Raw genomic sequence first — 15,983 nt, 5'->3', positions numbered from 1 at the left:
GAGAAGCTAGACAGAAAGCAGCAGCTGAGAAACTGAGCAGCTGCATACAGGAACAGGGGACTACCTGGAACTCAAGGCCTGTAATGGTGGGGTTCTGGTAAACATCCCAGATATACAACTGGGGCCACTGATGGGCTACATTCTAGACATAAATGTGAACAAAATGAGCAGAATCCCTAACTGCCAACCCTAAGACACACCAGAAGTAAAATCAATCCTTTTCGGAGGACTACTGATATCACCCAGAGATTCAAACTATATATACAATTTTTACACACAAAATGTCTTGCATTCAATCAAAAAGCAATCAGGCATTATAATAAATTAATATAATGTAATTTATAGACTCAGACTTTATAGTAACTACTATTAATAAAGCTAAGAAATTAACAAAATGGAAAACTCAGCCATGAACTGGAAACTGTTATAACGATCAGAAGAAAATTCTAGAATAAAAATTACTACAAATGGAGTGACTTGTTTTATGAATTTAACAATAGATTACACGCAACTGAAGAGAGAACTAGGAGGCATGAAGACAGTCCAGAAGAAAATGACCAAATAGTGCTTAAGCAGATAAGAAGATAGAAAGTGAATAAAATATTTATCAAAATTAACTGCATGCTAGCCCAGAACCCAGTGCCCTCGAACTACACATTAGGATGTAAAAGTTTCAACAAATTTCAAAAGACTGAAATCATTCAGAATATGTTCCTTGGCTTTAGTCTAATTAAGGCAAAACTCAGTAACAAAAAAGATACTTAAGAAATCCCCAAATAATTGAAAGTTACAAAATTATGGTTAAAAGTGAGAAATAATTTGATTGCATTAATAATGAAAATGCATACCAATTTTTTAGGATACAGGTAAAAGAAATTCCTAAAAGGAGTTTGTACCTTAAATATTATAAGCGTTAGAAAGGAAGAACAACCAAAAATCAAATACTTAAATATAAGTCTTAGTTATCTAGTGGTGCTGTAACAGAAATGCCACAAGAGAGTGGCTTTGAGAAACAAATTTATTTTCTCACAGTATGGAAGGCTAGAAGTTCAAGTTCAGGGTGCTGGCTCTAGGGGAAGACTCTCTCTGTCCACTCTGGAAGAAAATCCTTCTCTCAGTTTGTCTAGCATTCTCAGTACTCCTTAGAGATCACCACCTGGCATCTATCTTTCCCCCATTTATGCTTGGCTCCTTGCTTCTGAGCCCAATCTTCTCTTTTTATATCTCAAAAGTGGTCGGTTTTAGACACACCCTACACTGATGTGGCCTCAGTAACATAACAAAGAAAACCCTATTTCTAAGTGGAATTACATCCACAGGTATTTAAAAAAAAAAAAAAAAAAAAACCATTCCCGTCAATTCCAACTCACGGCGATCCTATAGGAGTTAGAATTTACAACACGTATTTTGGGGGAACACAATTCAATCCATAACACCTTCATAAGAAGACAGAAAGAAAAGAAGAAAAAATTAAACCCAAAGAAAGTAAAAGGTGTCGTTGTTGTTAGTTGCCCCGGAGTCCATTCCAGCTCGTGGTGATTCCACAAGCAAAAATTGTGAAACAGAAAACAAAACATATAAGCCAAAAACCCACTGCTGTCAAGTTGATTCCAACTCTGTAACCCTGTAGGGGAGAGTAGAACTTCCCCATAGGCTTCCAAGTCTAACTCTTTATGGAAGCTGACTGCCACATCTTTCTCCTGAGGAGTGGCTGGTGGTCTCTAACTGCCAACTTTTTGGTTAGTAGCCAAGTGCTTAACCACTGCTCAACAGGGTTCACTCAACAAAAAACATATGGGCAAGGAAATGCCACCAAAATTAATGCAGAATGTTTCCATCACACCAAACATTTCTTCATGCTCCCTATAGTCAACCTCTCTCCCCATCTCCAACCCCTCGCAGCCACAGATGTTTTCTCTCCTTAAGTTTTCATCTTTTCAGTAATGTAGTATAAATGGAACCATTCAGTATACAACCTTTGAGTCTGATTGCTTTCATTTAGCGTAATTTATCTGATACTCATTCACATTGTTGCATTTACCAGTAGTTTATTCCTTTTCACCGCTAGTAGCTTTTCATTGTATGGATCTATAATAGTTTGTTTATCCATTTGTCAACTTAAAGACATTGATTGTTTCTAAAAAAAAACTAGTTGGGGCAATTATGAATTAAGTCACTGTAAACACTTGTATACAGCTTTTCATTTTCTCTTGGGTAAATACATAGTAATGAGAATATGGGTGATAGAGTAAATGTATATTTAACTTGGAGTCCTTGAATGGTACAAAATGTTAAGCACTTGACTACTAGCCGAAAGGTTGGTGGTTGGAATCCACCCAGAGGCACCTTGGAAGACAGGCCTGGTGATCTGCTTCTGAAAGGCCACAGACTTGAAAATCTTATAAAGCAGTTCTACTCTGCACACGTGTGGTTGCCGTGAGTTGAAATGGTCTCGACAGCAACTAATTAACAATAAGATATTTAATTCCGTAAGAAATTGCCAAACTCTTTTTGAACGTAACTAACATTTTGCATGCTCATTAACAAGGTATGAGACTTCCCATTGCTCTGCCTCTTTGTCAGCCCTTGATTTGTCAGTTTTTGTTTGTTTTTAGCTCTTTTAACAAACATGTAATAGTGTCACATTGTAGTTTTGATTTGCAATTCCTTAATGACTAACAATGGTCAGCATATTTTCATGTTTTCATCATCTACTCATCTTGTTCATTAAAATAGCCTTCAAATTATTTGCCCATTTTGAATTGGGCTATTTTTTTTCTTATTACTGAGTTTGAGAGTAATTTATATGTTCCGAATACTAATCTTTTATCTGATATGTATTTTGCGAATATTTTTTTTCCCAATCTGTGGCTTCTTTTCATTTTTTCAGCAGCGTATTTCAAGGAACAGATTTTAATTTTGATCAAGTATAAGTTTTACTAAATTTTTTGGTCATAAGATTGAGTTCTGAGTATTATTTAAAAATGTACAGCTCTAGATTTAAATAGAACTAAATTTTTAAAATATAATTGGACACTATTAGACAAATTGATGGATAGAAATCAACAAGAGATCCTGATGAAACCTATCCTGCTTTTGGTGGAAAGCTGGGCTAGCATAGTCTCTGTTGGTATTAGTGGTCTTTTCTTATTTGAGATCATATTTATTTAGGCCACTTTTTATTTCATTCAGGGGTTTTTAAGACAAGGTAGTACTCTTTTTGATTTGGACCTAAAAATATAAATGAGTTTGAGAATAATTTTTATATGTGTGTGTGTTTGGGTGTGCATATATATATATAAATATATAATTAAATTACATAAATATATTTATATAAATTATTCTTGTATACATTTCCTGTATTTATATGTGTGTATAATGTTTATTTGGAGCCACAGTGGTTAAGAGCTCAGGCTGCAAACCAATAGGTTGGCAGTTCAAATCCACCAGCCACTCCTTGGAAACCCTCTGGGGCAGTTCTACTCTGTCCTACAGGGTTGCTCTGAGTCAGAATCGACTCAACAGCAAAGGGTTTGGTTTTTTATAATATTTATTCATTTGTTAGAGCAGAAAAGATTTACATGCTGTGTGTACATATAGGTGTATAATTTTATTTGTTGGAGCAGAAAAGACTTACATGATGCACAGGGTGGATATTTACAACATAATGAAAAGTACATCATGTTGACTGGACTTATATTACTAGGAAATTTATCATGAGATAGAAAATGCAAAGAGAATACATATTCCACAGCAGTAGGAATCTTGTCTTTATCCTAAGTTTGTTTGGTCTAAAGCCACAGACCTGCCTAGAAGTTCTAGAATCCTAATGGATGGGTCCACCAGGGCACATTTTACCAGAGTGACTGAGGAGCTTTTCTTAACTCACCCTAAGGGAATAGAGAATGGATACACTCAAGGCTGTTTTGAGGAAAGTGGCTCAGGGATGAATGGGAGATGTGGGTGTTTTTTTTTGTTTTTGTTTTTAGTATTACATGTTATCTGTTACACAGATGAGATGCAGATATAGGAAGATGGAGTATTTCATAAAACTGAAGGGGTTCTTCAGACACAAACAAATAAGCAAAAGATATCCATCTGGAGCCCCAGGCACCATTAATTTGGCGATCATGTAATGGAGCTGTTTTCCTGCCACTAAAAATTTTTTATCACCATACCCTGGTGTGTAGCTTTTTTCCTACCTATGAAATTTCATAACTGGAAATATGTACTATATAATAACTATCCTAATATAACATACACTATGGTTATAACTATAATATATGTACATATAATAACTGTGATATATATGTGAAATGATGTTGTTTGGTGGTGGTATTTTAAGCACATTCCTCTCTCTACTGCACTAATAAAATGTGTTTGGCTTTAGGTTTCCTCAAGAACTGAACATGGGAAAAGTAAGTGCTGAAATTATGTGGACCCTTTTTGCTCAGGATATGAAATATGCACTAGAAGGTAATTAAAATATCTGTTATTAGAATAAATGGTTTACTTCAGTTGTGATTTTTGCATTCTTAGTTTTAAATGTAAGAAATCAACACATTGAGATGTTGATTATTGTGATAATTTTTAGGATGGAGATCAGAGAGGCTTGGTTCTAAAACTTATTGCTACATTGTAGGAAGACAAAGGTCTAGAAGTATTTAAATGCATTTTAAAAAGTACACGTATTTTCAATCAGGAGTTCTCAGCTGCAGGATCATAATGAGTATGTCACTTGGATGATAATGCTGAGACAGGAACATTGCCTGGCAGTGAGGTAACCAAAGCAGACCATGTGGAGGGGCGGGTGAATAGTATTCATCCAGGTATTTGTCTACGTGCACTTGGAAATGGTATCCATGACTAGGCATGTTAGAAATCTGACCAAAATTTGCTCAAAGACAATGGCAAGGCTTTTCACCAGAAATTCCACTCTCAGTAAGGCCAAATCGTAAGACGTAAAACAAAGGAGGCACAGCTCTAACCTTCACAGCTCTATAAACATCCTTGGGGCAGCATAGAGTTGGTGATAGAGCCATAAACCAATCTAGCATTTCTATCCTCTAGGAACTTATTTTTTTTGGAACTTATAGGCTAAAAGAAAGAATTTTCTTTGTTTATTCAAAAATGTATATATTGAGCCCCTAGACACTAAATATAGCTATTTATGTATAGTATTTATGTTAAGAAACTTAAACCTCAAAAATTTAATAAAATTTAAATAACAATGAAATTAGGCAGCCACAAGTATAGCATTTGTAACTTTGATCAGATGCTTATTGATAATAGGTTAACAATATATGTATAATATAAAAATGCCATTGCAAAATGCTGAGATCGTGTTATCAAAAAGGAGGGCCAAGGGGGCCAAGATGGCTGACTAGATAGAAGCTACCTCGGATCCCTCTTGCAACAAAGACTCGGAAAAACAAGTGGATCAATCACATACATGACAGCCTATGAACCCTGACCATCAAACACAGATCTAAAGAGTTGACCTGAGTGACAGAGACTGAGAACGAACAACCGTGGGGAAGCAGCGACTGTTTTTTGGAGCCTGGAGCCAGCGCCCCAGTCAGGAAACCTTGATGCCAGGCTTTGGACTGGGCGCAGGGGAGCTGAGCATGGCATCCTGAGACGGCACAAACACAGGACGCAGCCCTAGCCCACAGAAGTGACCTCGGAGGAAGCCCAGCCAGTGCACGCAGGCAGCGCAGCTGACAGGAGGAGAAGACACCGGGAAGCAGCGACTGGTTTTGGAGCTGGGAGTGAAGCATCCCAGCCAGGAAACCTTGGCACTGGGCTTTGGACTAGGAGCTGAAGAACTAACCACGGCTTCTGAGACAGCGCAAGTACAGGACGGAGGCCTAACCCTCGGGGGCAATCTCTACCCAGGCAGCACACACAGTCGATGTGCCCCTCTGGAATCTCAGGTAAAACAGTCATCCCAAGCAAGATAAGTAACTTTGTCTGTATTCCGGGATGCTACTCTCTCCTATTTATCTGAACCTTCCCCTCTCCTTCCCAGGCGGCTTCATTAACATTGGAATTTCCTGAGCCAGAGAGTGAAGTGCTCTGCAGTTTTTCTTTCTTTTTTGGTCTTTTCCTAACCCATTCTCCTGGCCTGAGAGGAGCAGCTACAAAAAACCCAGGGACCAAAAATCCTTGCCTAATTGGACTAAAAATACAGAACCAGCTCCAGCCAAACATATGTGATCCACAGTCTTGGGCTTTCATCCCTACAGGGAACAAGGTGGCTATTATAATGCAAAGGCAATTCTGATAGGGATCTGACTGTAATTGTTTTAGCAGATTACTGGAAAGACAAGTTTCCCAGGTCTGATATCTCTGCATATTCAACAGAGCCCTCACTGACCCACAACAGGGAACTGAGGGCTGAAGCTCCCCCCAGACCACCTAGCCTCCTGCAGTAAGGGTCTAAGGAGGGTGACATCTACCAATCTGTAGAGGTACTTGCATTGGGTGCCTAAGGTACAGCTGCAGAGCCCACCCACCAAAGTGCTTTAGGAATAGAGACACACCTACCTCACTGGCACTTGGGGGAAGGCTGTCAGCATCCTGCTCCCCCTGGAGTGTGAACCCCTGCTGCTACTAGAATCTGGTGCACACAACTATCACCACTACTTCTCTAGGTGAATAGGTGACAGTCTGCACCACACACTTGGTGACACAAAATCAGATTCTACTCAAGAATAGTAAATGGACTCTTAGGATTATATATCTGGTAACAGCCCAAACCAGCTGGTAATAGGACATAAGTGATTCAAGGGCTAAAACAAACAAGACAGGGCAATCTAGTAGCCCATCTATGTATATTGAAAGAAAAAAAAAAAAAACAAAATAAGACTCAGTGAACAAATATAGAATAAATCACTACAATATCTTAGAGATGGCTCAGAGACAGCAGTCGATATCAAACCACATAAAGAAGCAGACCATGATTGCTTCTACAAATCCCCAAACTAAAGAATCAAAATCTTTCCCAAATGAAGATACAATCCTGGAATTGCCAGATGCAGAATATAAAAAACTAATTTACAGAATGCTTCAAGACACCAGGGATGACCTCAGAAATGAAATAAGGCAATCTACAGAAAAAACCAAGGAACACACTGATAAAGCAGTTAAAGAAATCAAAAGAATTATTCAAGAACATAGTGGAACAATTAATAAGCTACAAGAATCCATAGAGAGACAGCATTCAGAAATCCAAAAGATTAATAGTAAAATTACAGAATTAGACAACTCAATAGGAAGTCAGAGGAGCAGACTCGAGCAATTGGAATGCAGAGTGGGGGATATGGAGAACAAGGGAACTGACACCAATATAGCTGAAAAAACTTCAGATAAAAGAATTTAAAAAAATGAAGAAACCCTAAGAATCATGTGGAACTCTATCAAGAAGAATAACTTGTGTGTGATTGGAGTTCCAGAACAGGGAGGGATAACAGAAAATACAAAGAGAATAGTTGAAGATCTGTTGGCAGAAAACTTCCCTGACATCATGAAAGACGAAAGGATATCTATCCAAAATGCTCATCGAACCCCACATAAGATTGATCCAAAAAGAAAATCACCAAGACATATTATCATCAAACTTGCCAAAACCAAAGATAAAGAGAAAATTTTAAAAGCAGCCAGGGATAAAAGAAAGGTCTCCTACAAAGCAGAATTGATAAGAATAAGTTCAGATTTACTCAGCAGAAACCATGCAGTCAAGAAGGCAATGGGATGACATATATAGAGCACTGAAGGAGAAAAACTGCTGGCCAAGGATCATATATCCAGCAAAACTCTCTCTCAAATATGAAGGTGAAATTAAGACATTTACAGATAAACACAAGCTTAGAGAATTTGCAAAAACTAAACCAAAGCTACAAGAAATACTAAAAGAAATTGGTCAGAAAACCAATAATATCACAATAATATCAGATGCCAGCACAACACAAGGTCACAGAACAGAACATCCTGATATCAACTCAAATAGGGAAATCACAAAAACAAATTAAGATTAATTTTAAAAAGAAAAAACGCTCAAAAGAGGGAATCATTGAAGTCAATAGGTAAAAGATCACAATAATCAAAAAGAGGGACTAAATACAGGAGGCATAGAACTGCCATATGGAGAGGGAAACAAGGCGATATAGGACAATACAAGTTAGGTTTTTACTTAGAAAAATACGGGTAAATATTAAGGTAACCACAAAGAGGTATAACAACTCCATACCTCAAAATAAAAACCAAGAAAAACATAACGACTCAGCAAACATCAAGTCAACTACTACGAAAATGAGGAACACACACTTTACAAAGAAAAACGTCTCAGCACAAAAAAGTAAGTGGAAAAATGAAATTGTCAACAACACACACAAAAAGGCATCAAAATGACAGCACTAAGCACATACTTATCTATAATTATGCTAAATGTAACTGGACTAAATGCACCAATAAAGAGACAGAGAGTCTCAGACTGGATAAAGAAACACGATCCGTCTATATGCTGCCTACAAGAGACACACCTTAGACTTAGAGACACAAACAAACTAGAACTCAAAGGATGGAAAAATATATATCAAGCAAACAACAAGCAAAAAAGAGCAGGAGTAGCGATATTAATTTCTGACAAAATAGACTTTAAATTTAAATCCACCACAGGAGGATAAAGAAGGACACTACATAACGATTAAAGGGACAATAGACCAGGAAGATATAACCATATTAAATATTTATGCACCCAATGACAGGGCTGCAAGATACATAAAACAAACTTTAACAGAACTCTAAAGTGAGATAGACCCCTCCACAATTATAGTAGGAGACTTCAACACCCCACATTTGGAGAAGGACAGGACTTCCAGTAAGAAGATCAATAGAGACATGGGAGACCTAATTGCTACAATCAAAGAACTTGACCTCATAGACTTATACAGAACACTCCACCCAACAGCTGCAAAGTATACTTTTTTTTCTAGCGCACATGGAACATTCTCTAGAATAGATCACATATTAGGTCATAAAACAAAGCTTTGTAGAATCCAAAACATTGAAACATTACAAAGCATCTTCTCAGACTACAAGGCCATAAAAGGGGAAATCAATAACAGAACAATTAGGGAAAAGAAATCAAATACTTGGAAACTGAACAATACCCTGCTGAAAAAAGACTGGGTTATAGAAGACATTAAGGAGGGAATAAAGAAATTCATAGAATGCAATGAGAATGAAAACACTTCTTAGCAAAACCTCTGGGACACAGCAAAAGCAGTGCTCAGAGGTGAATTTATATCAATAAATGCACACATACATAAAGAAGAAAGAGCCGAAATCAGAGAACTGTCACTACAACTTGAATAAATAGAAAGTGAGTAACAAAAGAATCCATCAGGCACCAGAAGAAAACAAATAATAAAAATTAGAGCTGAACTAAATGAATTAGAGAACAGAAAAACAATTGAAAAAATTAACAAAGCCAAAAGCTGGTTCTTTGAAAAAATTAACAAAATTGATAAACCATTGGCCAGACTGACTAAAGGAATACAGGAAAGGAAACAAGTAACCCGAATAAGAAACAAGATGGGCCAAGTCACAACAGACCCAACTGAAATTAAAAGAATCATATCAGATTATTACGAAAAATTGTACTGTCACAAATTTGCAAACCTAGAAGAAATGGATGAATTCCTGGAAAAACACTACCTACCTAAACTAACACAATCAGAAGTAGAACAACTAAGTAGAACAACTAAATAATATAACAAAAAAAGAGATTGAAACGGTAATCAAAAAACTCCCAACAAAAAAAAAGCCCTGATCCGGACGGCTTTACTGCAGAGTTCTACCAAACTTTCAGAAAAGAGTTAACATCACTACTACTAAAGGTATTTCAAAGCATAGAAAATGACAGAATACTACCTAACTCATTCTATGAAGCTACCATCTCCCTGATACCAAAACCAGGTAAAAAAAAAAAAAAAAAAAGACACCACAAAAAAAAGAAAATTGCAGACGTATATCCCTCATGAACATAGATGCAAAAATCCTCAACAAAATTCTAGCCAATAGAATTCAACAACATATCAAAAAAATAATCCACCACGACCAAGTGGGATTTATGCCAGGTATAAAAAAAAAATTTTTTTTTTTTATACCTGGTATAAATCCTTTTTTTTTAATGCAAGGCTGGTTTAATATTAGAAAAACCATTAATGTAATCCACCATATAAATAAAACAAAAGACAAAAACCACATGATCTTATCAAATGGTGCAGTAAAGGCATTTGACAAAGTCCAGCACCCATTTATAATAAAAACTCTCAGCAAAATAGGAATTGAAGGAAATTTCCTCAACATAATAAAGGGCATCTATACGACATCATTCTAAATGGAGAGAGCCTGAAAGCATTTCCCTTGAGAACGGGAACCAGACAAGGATGCCCTTTATCACCGCTCTTATTCAACATTGTGTTAGAGGTCCTAGCCAGAGCAATTAGGCTAGACAAAGAAATAAAGGGCATGCTGATTGGCAAGGAGGAAGTAAAATTATCTCTATTTGCAGATGACATGATCTTATACACAGAAAACCCTGAGGAATCCTCCAGAAAACTACTGAAACTAATAGAAGAGTTCGGCAGAGTCTCAGGTTATAAGATAAACATACAAAAATCATTTGGATTCCTCTACATCAACAAAAAGAACATCGAAGAGAAAATCACCAAATCAATACCATTCACGGTAGTCCCCAAGAAGATAAAATACTTAGGAATAAACCTTACCAAAGATGTAAAAGACCTATACAAAGAAAACTACAAAGTACTAGTACAAGAAACTAAAAAGGACCTACATAAGTGGAAAAACATACCTTGCTCATGGATAGGAAGACTTAACATAGTAAAAATGTCTATTCTACCAAAAGCCATCTACACATACAATGCACTTCTGATCCAAATTCCAATGACATTTTTTAATGTGATGGAGAAACAAATCACCAACTTCATGTGGAAGGGAGAGAAGCCTCAGATAAGCAAAGCATTACTGAAAAAGAAGAAGAAAGTGGGAGGCCTCACTCTACCTGATTTCAGAACCTATTATACAGCCACAGTAGTCAAAACAGCCTGGTACTGGTACACCAACAGGCACAGAGACCAATGGAACAGAATTGAGAACCCAGATATAAATCCATCCACATACGAGCAGCTGATACTTGACAAAGGCCCAGTGTCAGTTAATTGGGGAAAAGATAGTCTTTTTAACAAATTGTGCTGGCATAACTGGATATCCATTTGCAAAAAAATGAAACAGGACCCATACCTCACACCATGCACAAAAACTAACTCCAAATGGATCAAAGACCTAAACATAAAGACTAAAACGATAAAGATCATGGGAGAAAAAATAGGGACAACCTTAGGAGCCCTAATACTAGGCATAAACAGAATACAAAACATTACCAAAAATGACGAAGAGAAACCCGATACCTGGGAGCTCCTAAAAATCAAACACCTATGCTCATCTAAAGACTTCACCAAAAGAGTAAAAAGACCACCTACAGATTGGGAAAGAATTTTCAGCTATGACATCTCCGACCAGCGCCTGATCTCTAAAATCTATATGATTTTGTTAAAACTGAATCACAAAAAGACAAACAACCCAATCAAAAAGTGGGCAAAGGATATGAACACGCACTTCACTAAAGAAGATATTCAGGCAGCTAACAGATATATGAGAAAATGCTCTCGATCATTAGCCATTAGAGAAATGCAAATTAAAACTACCATGAGATTCCATCTCATGCCAACAAGGCTGGCATTAATCCAAAAACCACAAAATAATAAATGTTGGAGAGGCTGCGGAGAGATTGGAACTCATGCACTGCTGGTGGGAATATAAAATGGTACAACCACTTTGGAAATCTACCTGGCGTTTTCTTAAAAAGTTAGAACTACCATACAACCCAGAAATTCCACTCTTCGGAATATACCCTAGAGAAATAAGAGTCTTTACACGAACAAATATATGCACACCCATGTTTATTGCAGCTCTGCTTACAATAGCAAAAAGCTGGAAGCAACCAAGGTGTCCATCAATGGATGAATGGTTAAATAAATTGTGGTATATTCACACAATGGAATACTACGCATCGATAAAGAACAGTGACGAATCTGTGAAACATTTCATAACATGGAGGAACCTGGAAGGCATTATGCTGAGTGAAATTAGTCAGAGGCAAAAGGACAAATATTGTATAAGAGTACTATTATAAGATCTTGAGAAATAGTATAAACTGAGAAGAACACATACTTTTGTGGTTACGAGGGGGGGAGGGAGGGAGGGTGGGAGAGGGTTATTTACTGATTAGTTAGTAGATAAGAACTACTTTAGGTGAAGGGAAGGACAATACTCAATATATGGAATTCCAGCTCAACTGGACTGGACCAAAAACAAAGAAGTTTCTGGGATAAACTGAATGCTTCGAAGGTCAGCAGAGCAAGGGCAGGGGTTTGGGGACTATGGCTTAAGGGGACTTCTAAGTCAATTGGCAAAATAATTCTGTTATGAAAACATTCTGTATCCCACTTTGAAATGTGGCATCTGGGGTCTTAAATGCTAACAGCAGCCATCTAAGATGCATCAATTGGTCTCAACCCACCTGGATCAAAGGAGAATGAAGAACACCAAGGTCACATGATAACTACGAGCCCAAAAGACAGAAAGGGCCACATGAACCTGAAACTTACATCATCCTGAGACCAGAAGAACTAGATGGTGCCCGGCCACAACCGATGACTGCCCTGACAGGGAGCACAACAGAGAACCCCTGAGGGTGCAGGAGAACAGTGGGTTGCAGACCCCAGATTCTCATAAAAAGACCAGACTTAATGGTCTGACTGAGACTAGAGGAATCCCGGCAGTCATGGTCCCCAAACCGTCTGTTGGCCCAGGACAAGAACCATTCCCGAAGACAGCTAATCAGACATGGAAGGGACTGGACAATGTGTTGGAGAGAGATGCTGATGAAGAGTGAGCTACTTGTATCAGGTGGACACTTGAGACTGTGTTGGCATCTCCTGTCTGGAGGAGAGAGAGGAGGGTAGAGAGGGTTAGAAACTGGCAAAATTGTCACGGAAGGAAGGATCAGGCTGACTCAATAGGGGGAGAGTAAGTGGGAGTATGGAGTAAGGTATATATAAGCTTACATGTGACAGACTGATTCGATTTGTAAACTTTCACTTAAAGCACAGTAAAAATTACTAAAAAAAAAAAAAAAAAGCAGGGCCAAGATCAAGGAGGAATTAATGATTTTATCATCTTAACTTTTTGAAGCAAGAATCTCCTCCTTAAGAATTTGTTTGTATGACTTTTTTTTTTAGTAGCAGCTTCCTGAGATATAATTTGTATACCACACATTTCACTTATCTGAAGTGTGCTATTCAAGGGCTTTTACATTTGCATTTTCACTTGCGTTTTTAGAAGGGCGTGACAAAGGAAGTGAGGGAGTAACCTGCGGTGTATGGTTTATGTATCTTCTTCTTCCACAAGATGAGAAAGCTTTTGAGTGCAAGCATTTTGTTTGTCACCTTTGTATCCACTGAGCCTTAGATATTCAGTAGTGTGTGTTCATTTACTTTAGTCGAATTTCAAACGGGACAAGCCTATACAAAGAATTATGGAGACAAGGCCAGAATACTTACCACTTCTAAGCTAAACATTTGTGGTCTTGCAAGTTGGGAGGCAGGAAGGTTTGAAAGTGTGGGGAACAAAACTAGAAGGCTTTATCACTTACTAGCTATGTAACCTTGGGCAGTTAATTTATAACCTCTCCAAACGTTGCTTTTCTAATCTCTAAAATGACAGTAATAGTTCCCAGGTTGGTATGAGGAGGAAATAAACCTTAAGTGTACAGTGTAAACCCTAAATCATTATGCTAATGTGAGGGGAATTTTATTATTATGTTAAACCAAACCAAACTCATTGCCCTCATCGATTGCAACTCATAGTGACCCTATAGGACAGAGCAGAACTGCCCCATAGGGTTTCCAAGGAGCGGCTGATGGATTCGGTTAGCAGTCGAACAGTTAACCACTGCGCCCCCAGAGCTCCGTTTTTATGTTAGGGAAGAAAAATTATCAAAGTCTCAAAATAGTCTCCTTTAGGGATTATCTAAGGTTTAAATGCATTGGAGAAAGTTGACAAATACAAGTCATTCTGTTCACTACCCCTCCATGCTTCACTTTCACCATTTTTATCTAATAAGTGGATTTAAGAAACCTACCTTTTTTTTTTTTTTTCCCTAACGTAGCATGAATAATAATTATTAGAGGAAACTAAGGACTAAGAATATCTCACAGAGTAGAGGGCATATCCTTAAAAACATTCCTCTGGCAGGCTCTTTTGCACATCGATGGTAATGTCTTAGCCTCCTTATTTGCCTTATAGAATGTCGTTAAAATTGACTGTGGAGTAGTGCTTCAGGCTGCTGACCTAGAAGGCTCTGTGTTGTTATTATATAATTTGAGCTACATGGTTTGTCTTGTGATTAAAAGCATCTGAGCCTGACGGGTGAGCAACCTCTGATGAAGTCAGGTTGACAGAGGAGAGCTGGTTAGAATTTATGGCCTTGCAGCTTTATTTGATGCAGCTTTTTGCTTTATTTCGTGAACTCATCAGCTGCTCAAAAGAAATTATGTAATTAAAAAAATAAAACAACTGTTTTCCCCCAATTTTACTCAACCTAACTGGAGCCCTGGTGGCACAGTGAAAGTCAACAGTTCGAATCCACCAGCTGCTCCTTGGAAACCCTATGGGGGCAGTTCTACTCTGCCCTATATGGTTGCTATGAGTTGGAATTGACTCGATGGCAGCAGGTTTGGTTTTATATGAGCCGAGTTACTTTGTTTTCACATTTGACATTAATCACCTTACAGGTTTGATCAACAGTGATAGATTTAATCACTATGGAGATAAACTTATCGAATGAAATCAGAATACATCATCTTGCAAATTAAAATAAATGTACTCTCTGTTTAAGTGAGAGTGTAGGGAGAAAAAAAAACTCAGATGAAATATTTTATAGTGAAATAGAGTTGGTTTTCCAGACTTTTCTCAAGAATTTCATCTAAAAACTTCTAAAGTCTTTACCCAGGCAGGTTCAAATACGGATTTTGGAATAATTTAGACCTAGGTTTGAATTCAGTCTCTTTCCCTTTCTGTTTACTTATTACCTATGATTTGGGACAGGTTATTAAACTCATAAGCCTCAGTTTCCAATTCCACAAACCTGGTACAAAAAACCAAACCAAACCTGTTGCCATCAAGTTGATTCCAACTCAGCAACCCTATAGGACAGAGCAGAACTGCCCCATAGGATTTCCAAGGAGCAGCTGGTGGATTTGAACTGTCACGCTTTTGGCTAGCAGGCAAGCTCTTAACCACGGCATCACCAGGGGTCTCTTATAAAGTTGCAAGGAGAGAATCAGAGAGAAAGGTTTCCTAATGCATAGTAAATAATAACTAGTAGTGATTATCATGACAATCTCAAGGATTATAATTTAGTAAACAGGAAGTTGAAGACAATTCATAATACCATAAAAATGTTTAAATGCCTTATAAGTCACTGAAAAGTTTAATTAGTAATTCCAATTGAGTTGCAGATATTATATTTATTATCTTGGTATCTATTGAACTTGATTTCCTGTCAGTTATTAAGTTATGACAGTCCCTGTTCAGGGTCCCAAGTGTGTAACATATGTCTGTGTCTTCAAAGTCTTTATTAAGAGCAGATCCTTCTAGGCCCCATGATAGCAACCAGAAAGGTAGGCTGGGTCCACAAGGATCTAAAACCAGCAAATGGACAGTACACATAAATCCCCTGGGAACCCTGTTAAAATGCAGATTCTGATTGAGTAGACCTTCATGGGCGCAGATTTTCTGCATTTGTAGGAAGCTCTAAGGTGGTACCCATA

At 37.6% G+C, this 15,983-nt stretch overlaps 1 protein-coding gene across 2 annotated transcripts in view; it reads left to right on the top strand.

Moving 5' to 3' along the window:
• The window catches only part of UNC13C (unc-13 homolog C), a 633,353-nt gene that overhangs the window by 431,611 nt on the left and 185,759 nt on the right, over positions 1–15,983 (top strand). For both annotated transcript variants that reach the window (XM_064267528.1, XM_064267529.1), the window contains one exon: positions 4,391–4,476. In XM_064267528.1, the coding sequence (XP_064123598.1) occupies positions 4,391–4,476 (86 nt within the window). The remainder of the gene's footprint in view (positions 1–4,390; positions 4,477–15,983) is intronic.

This window comes from Loxodonta africana, chromosome 13 (genome assembly GCF_030014295.1).
Source record: "Loxodonta africana isolate mLoxAfr1 chromosome 13, mLoxAfr1.hap2, whole genome shotgun sequence".
NCBI lineage: Eukaryota > Metazoa > Chordata > Mammalia > Proboscidea > Elephantidae > Loxodonta > Loxodonta africana.
This window is presented reverse-complemented; position numbering and strand designations above follow the sequence as displayed.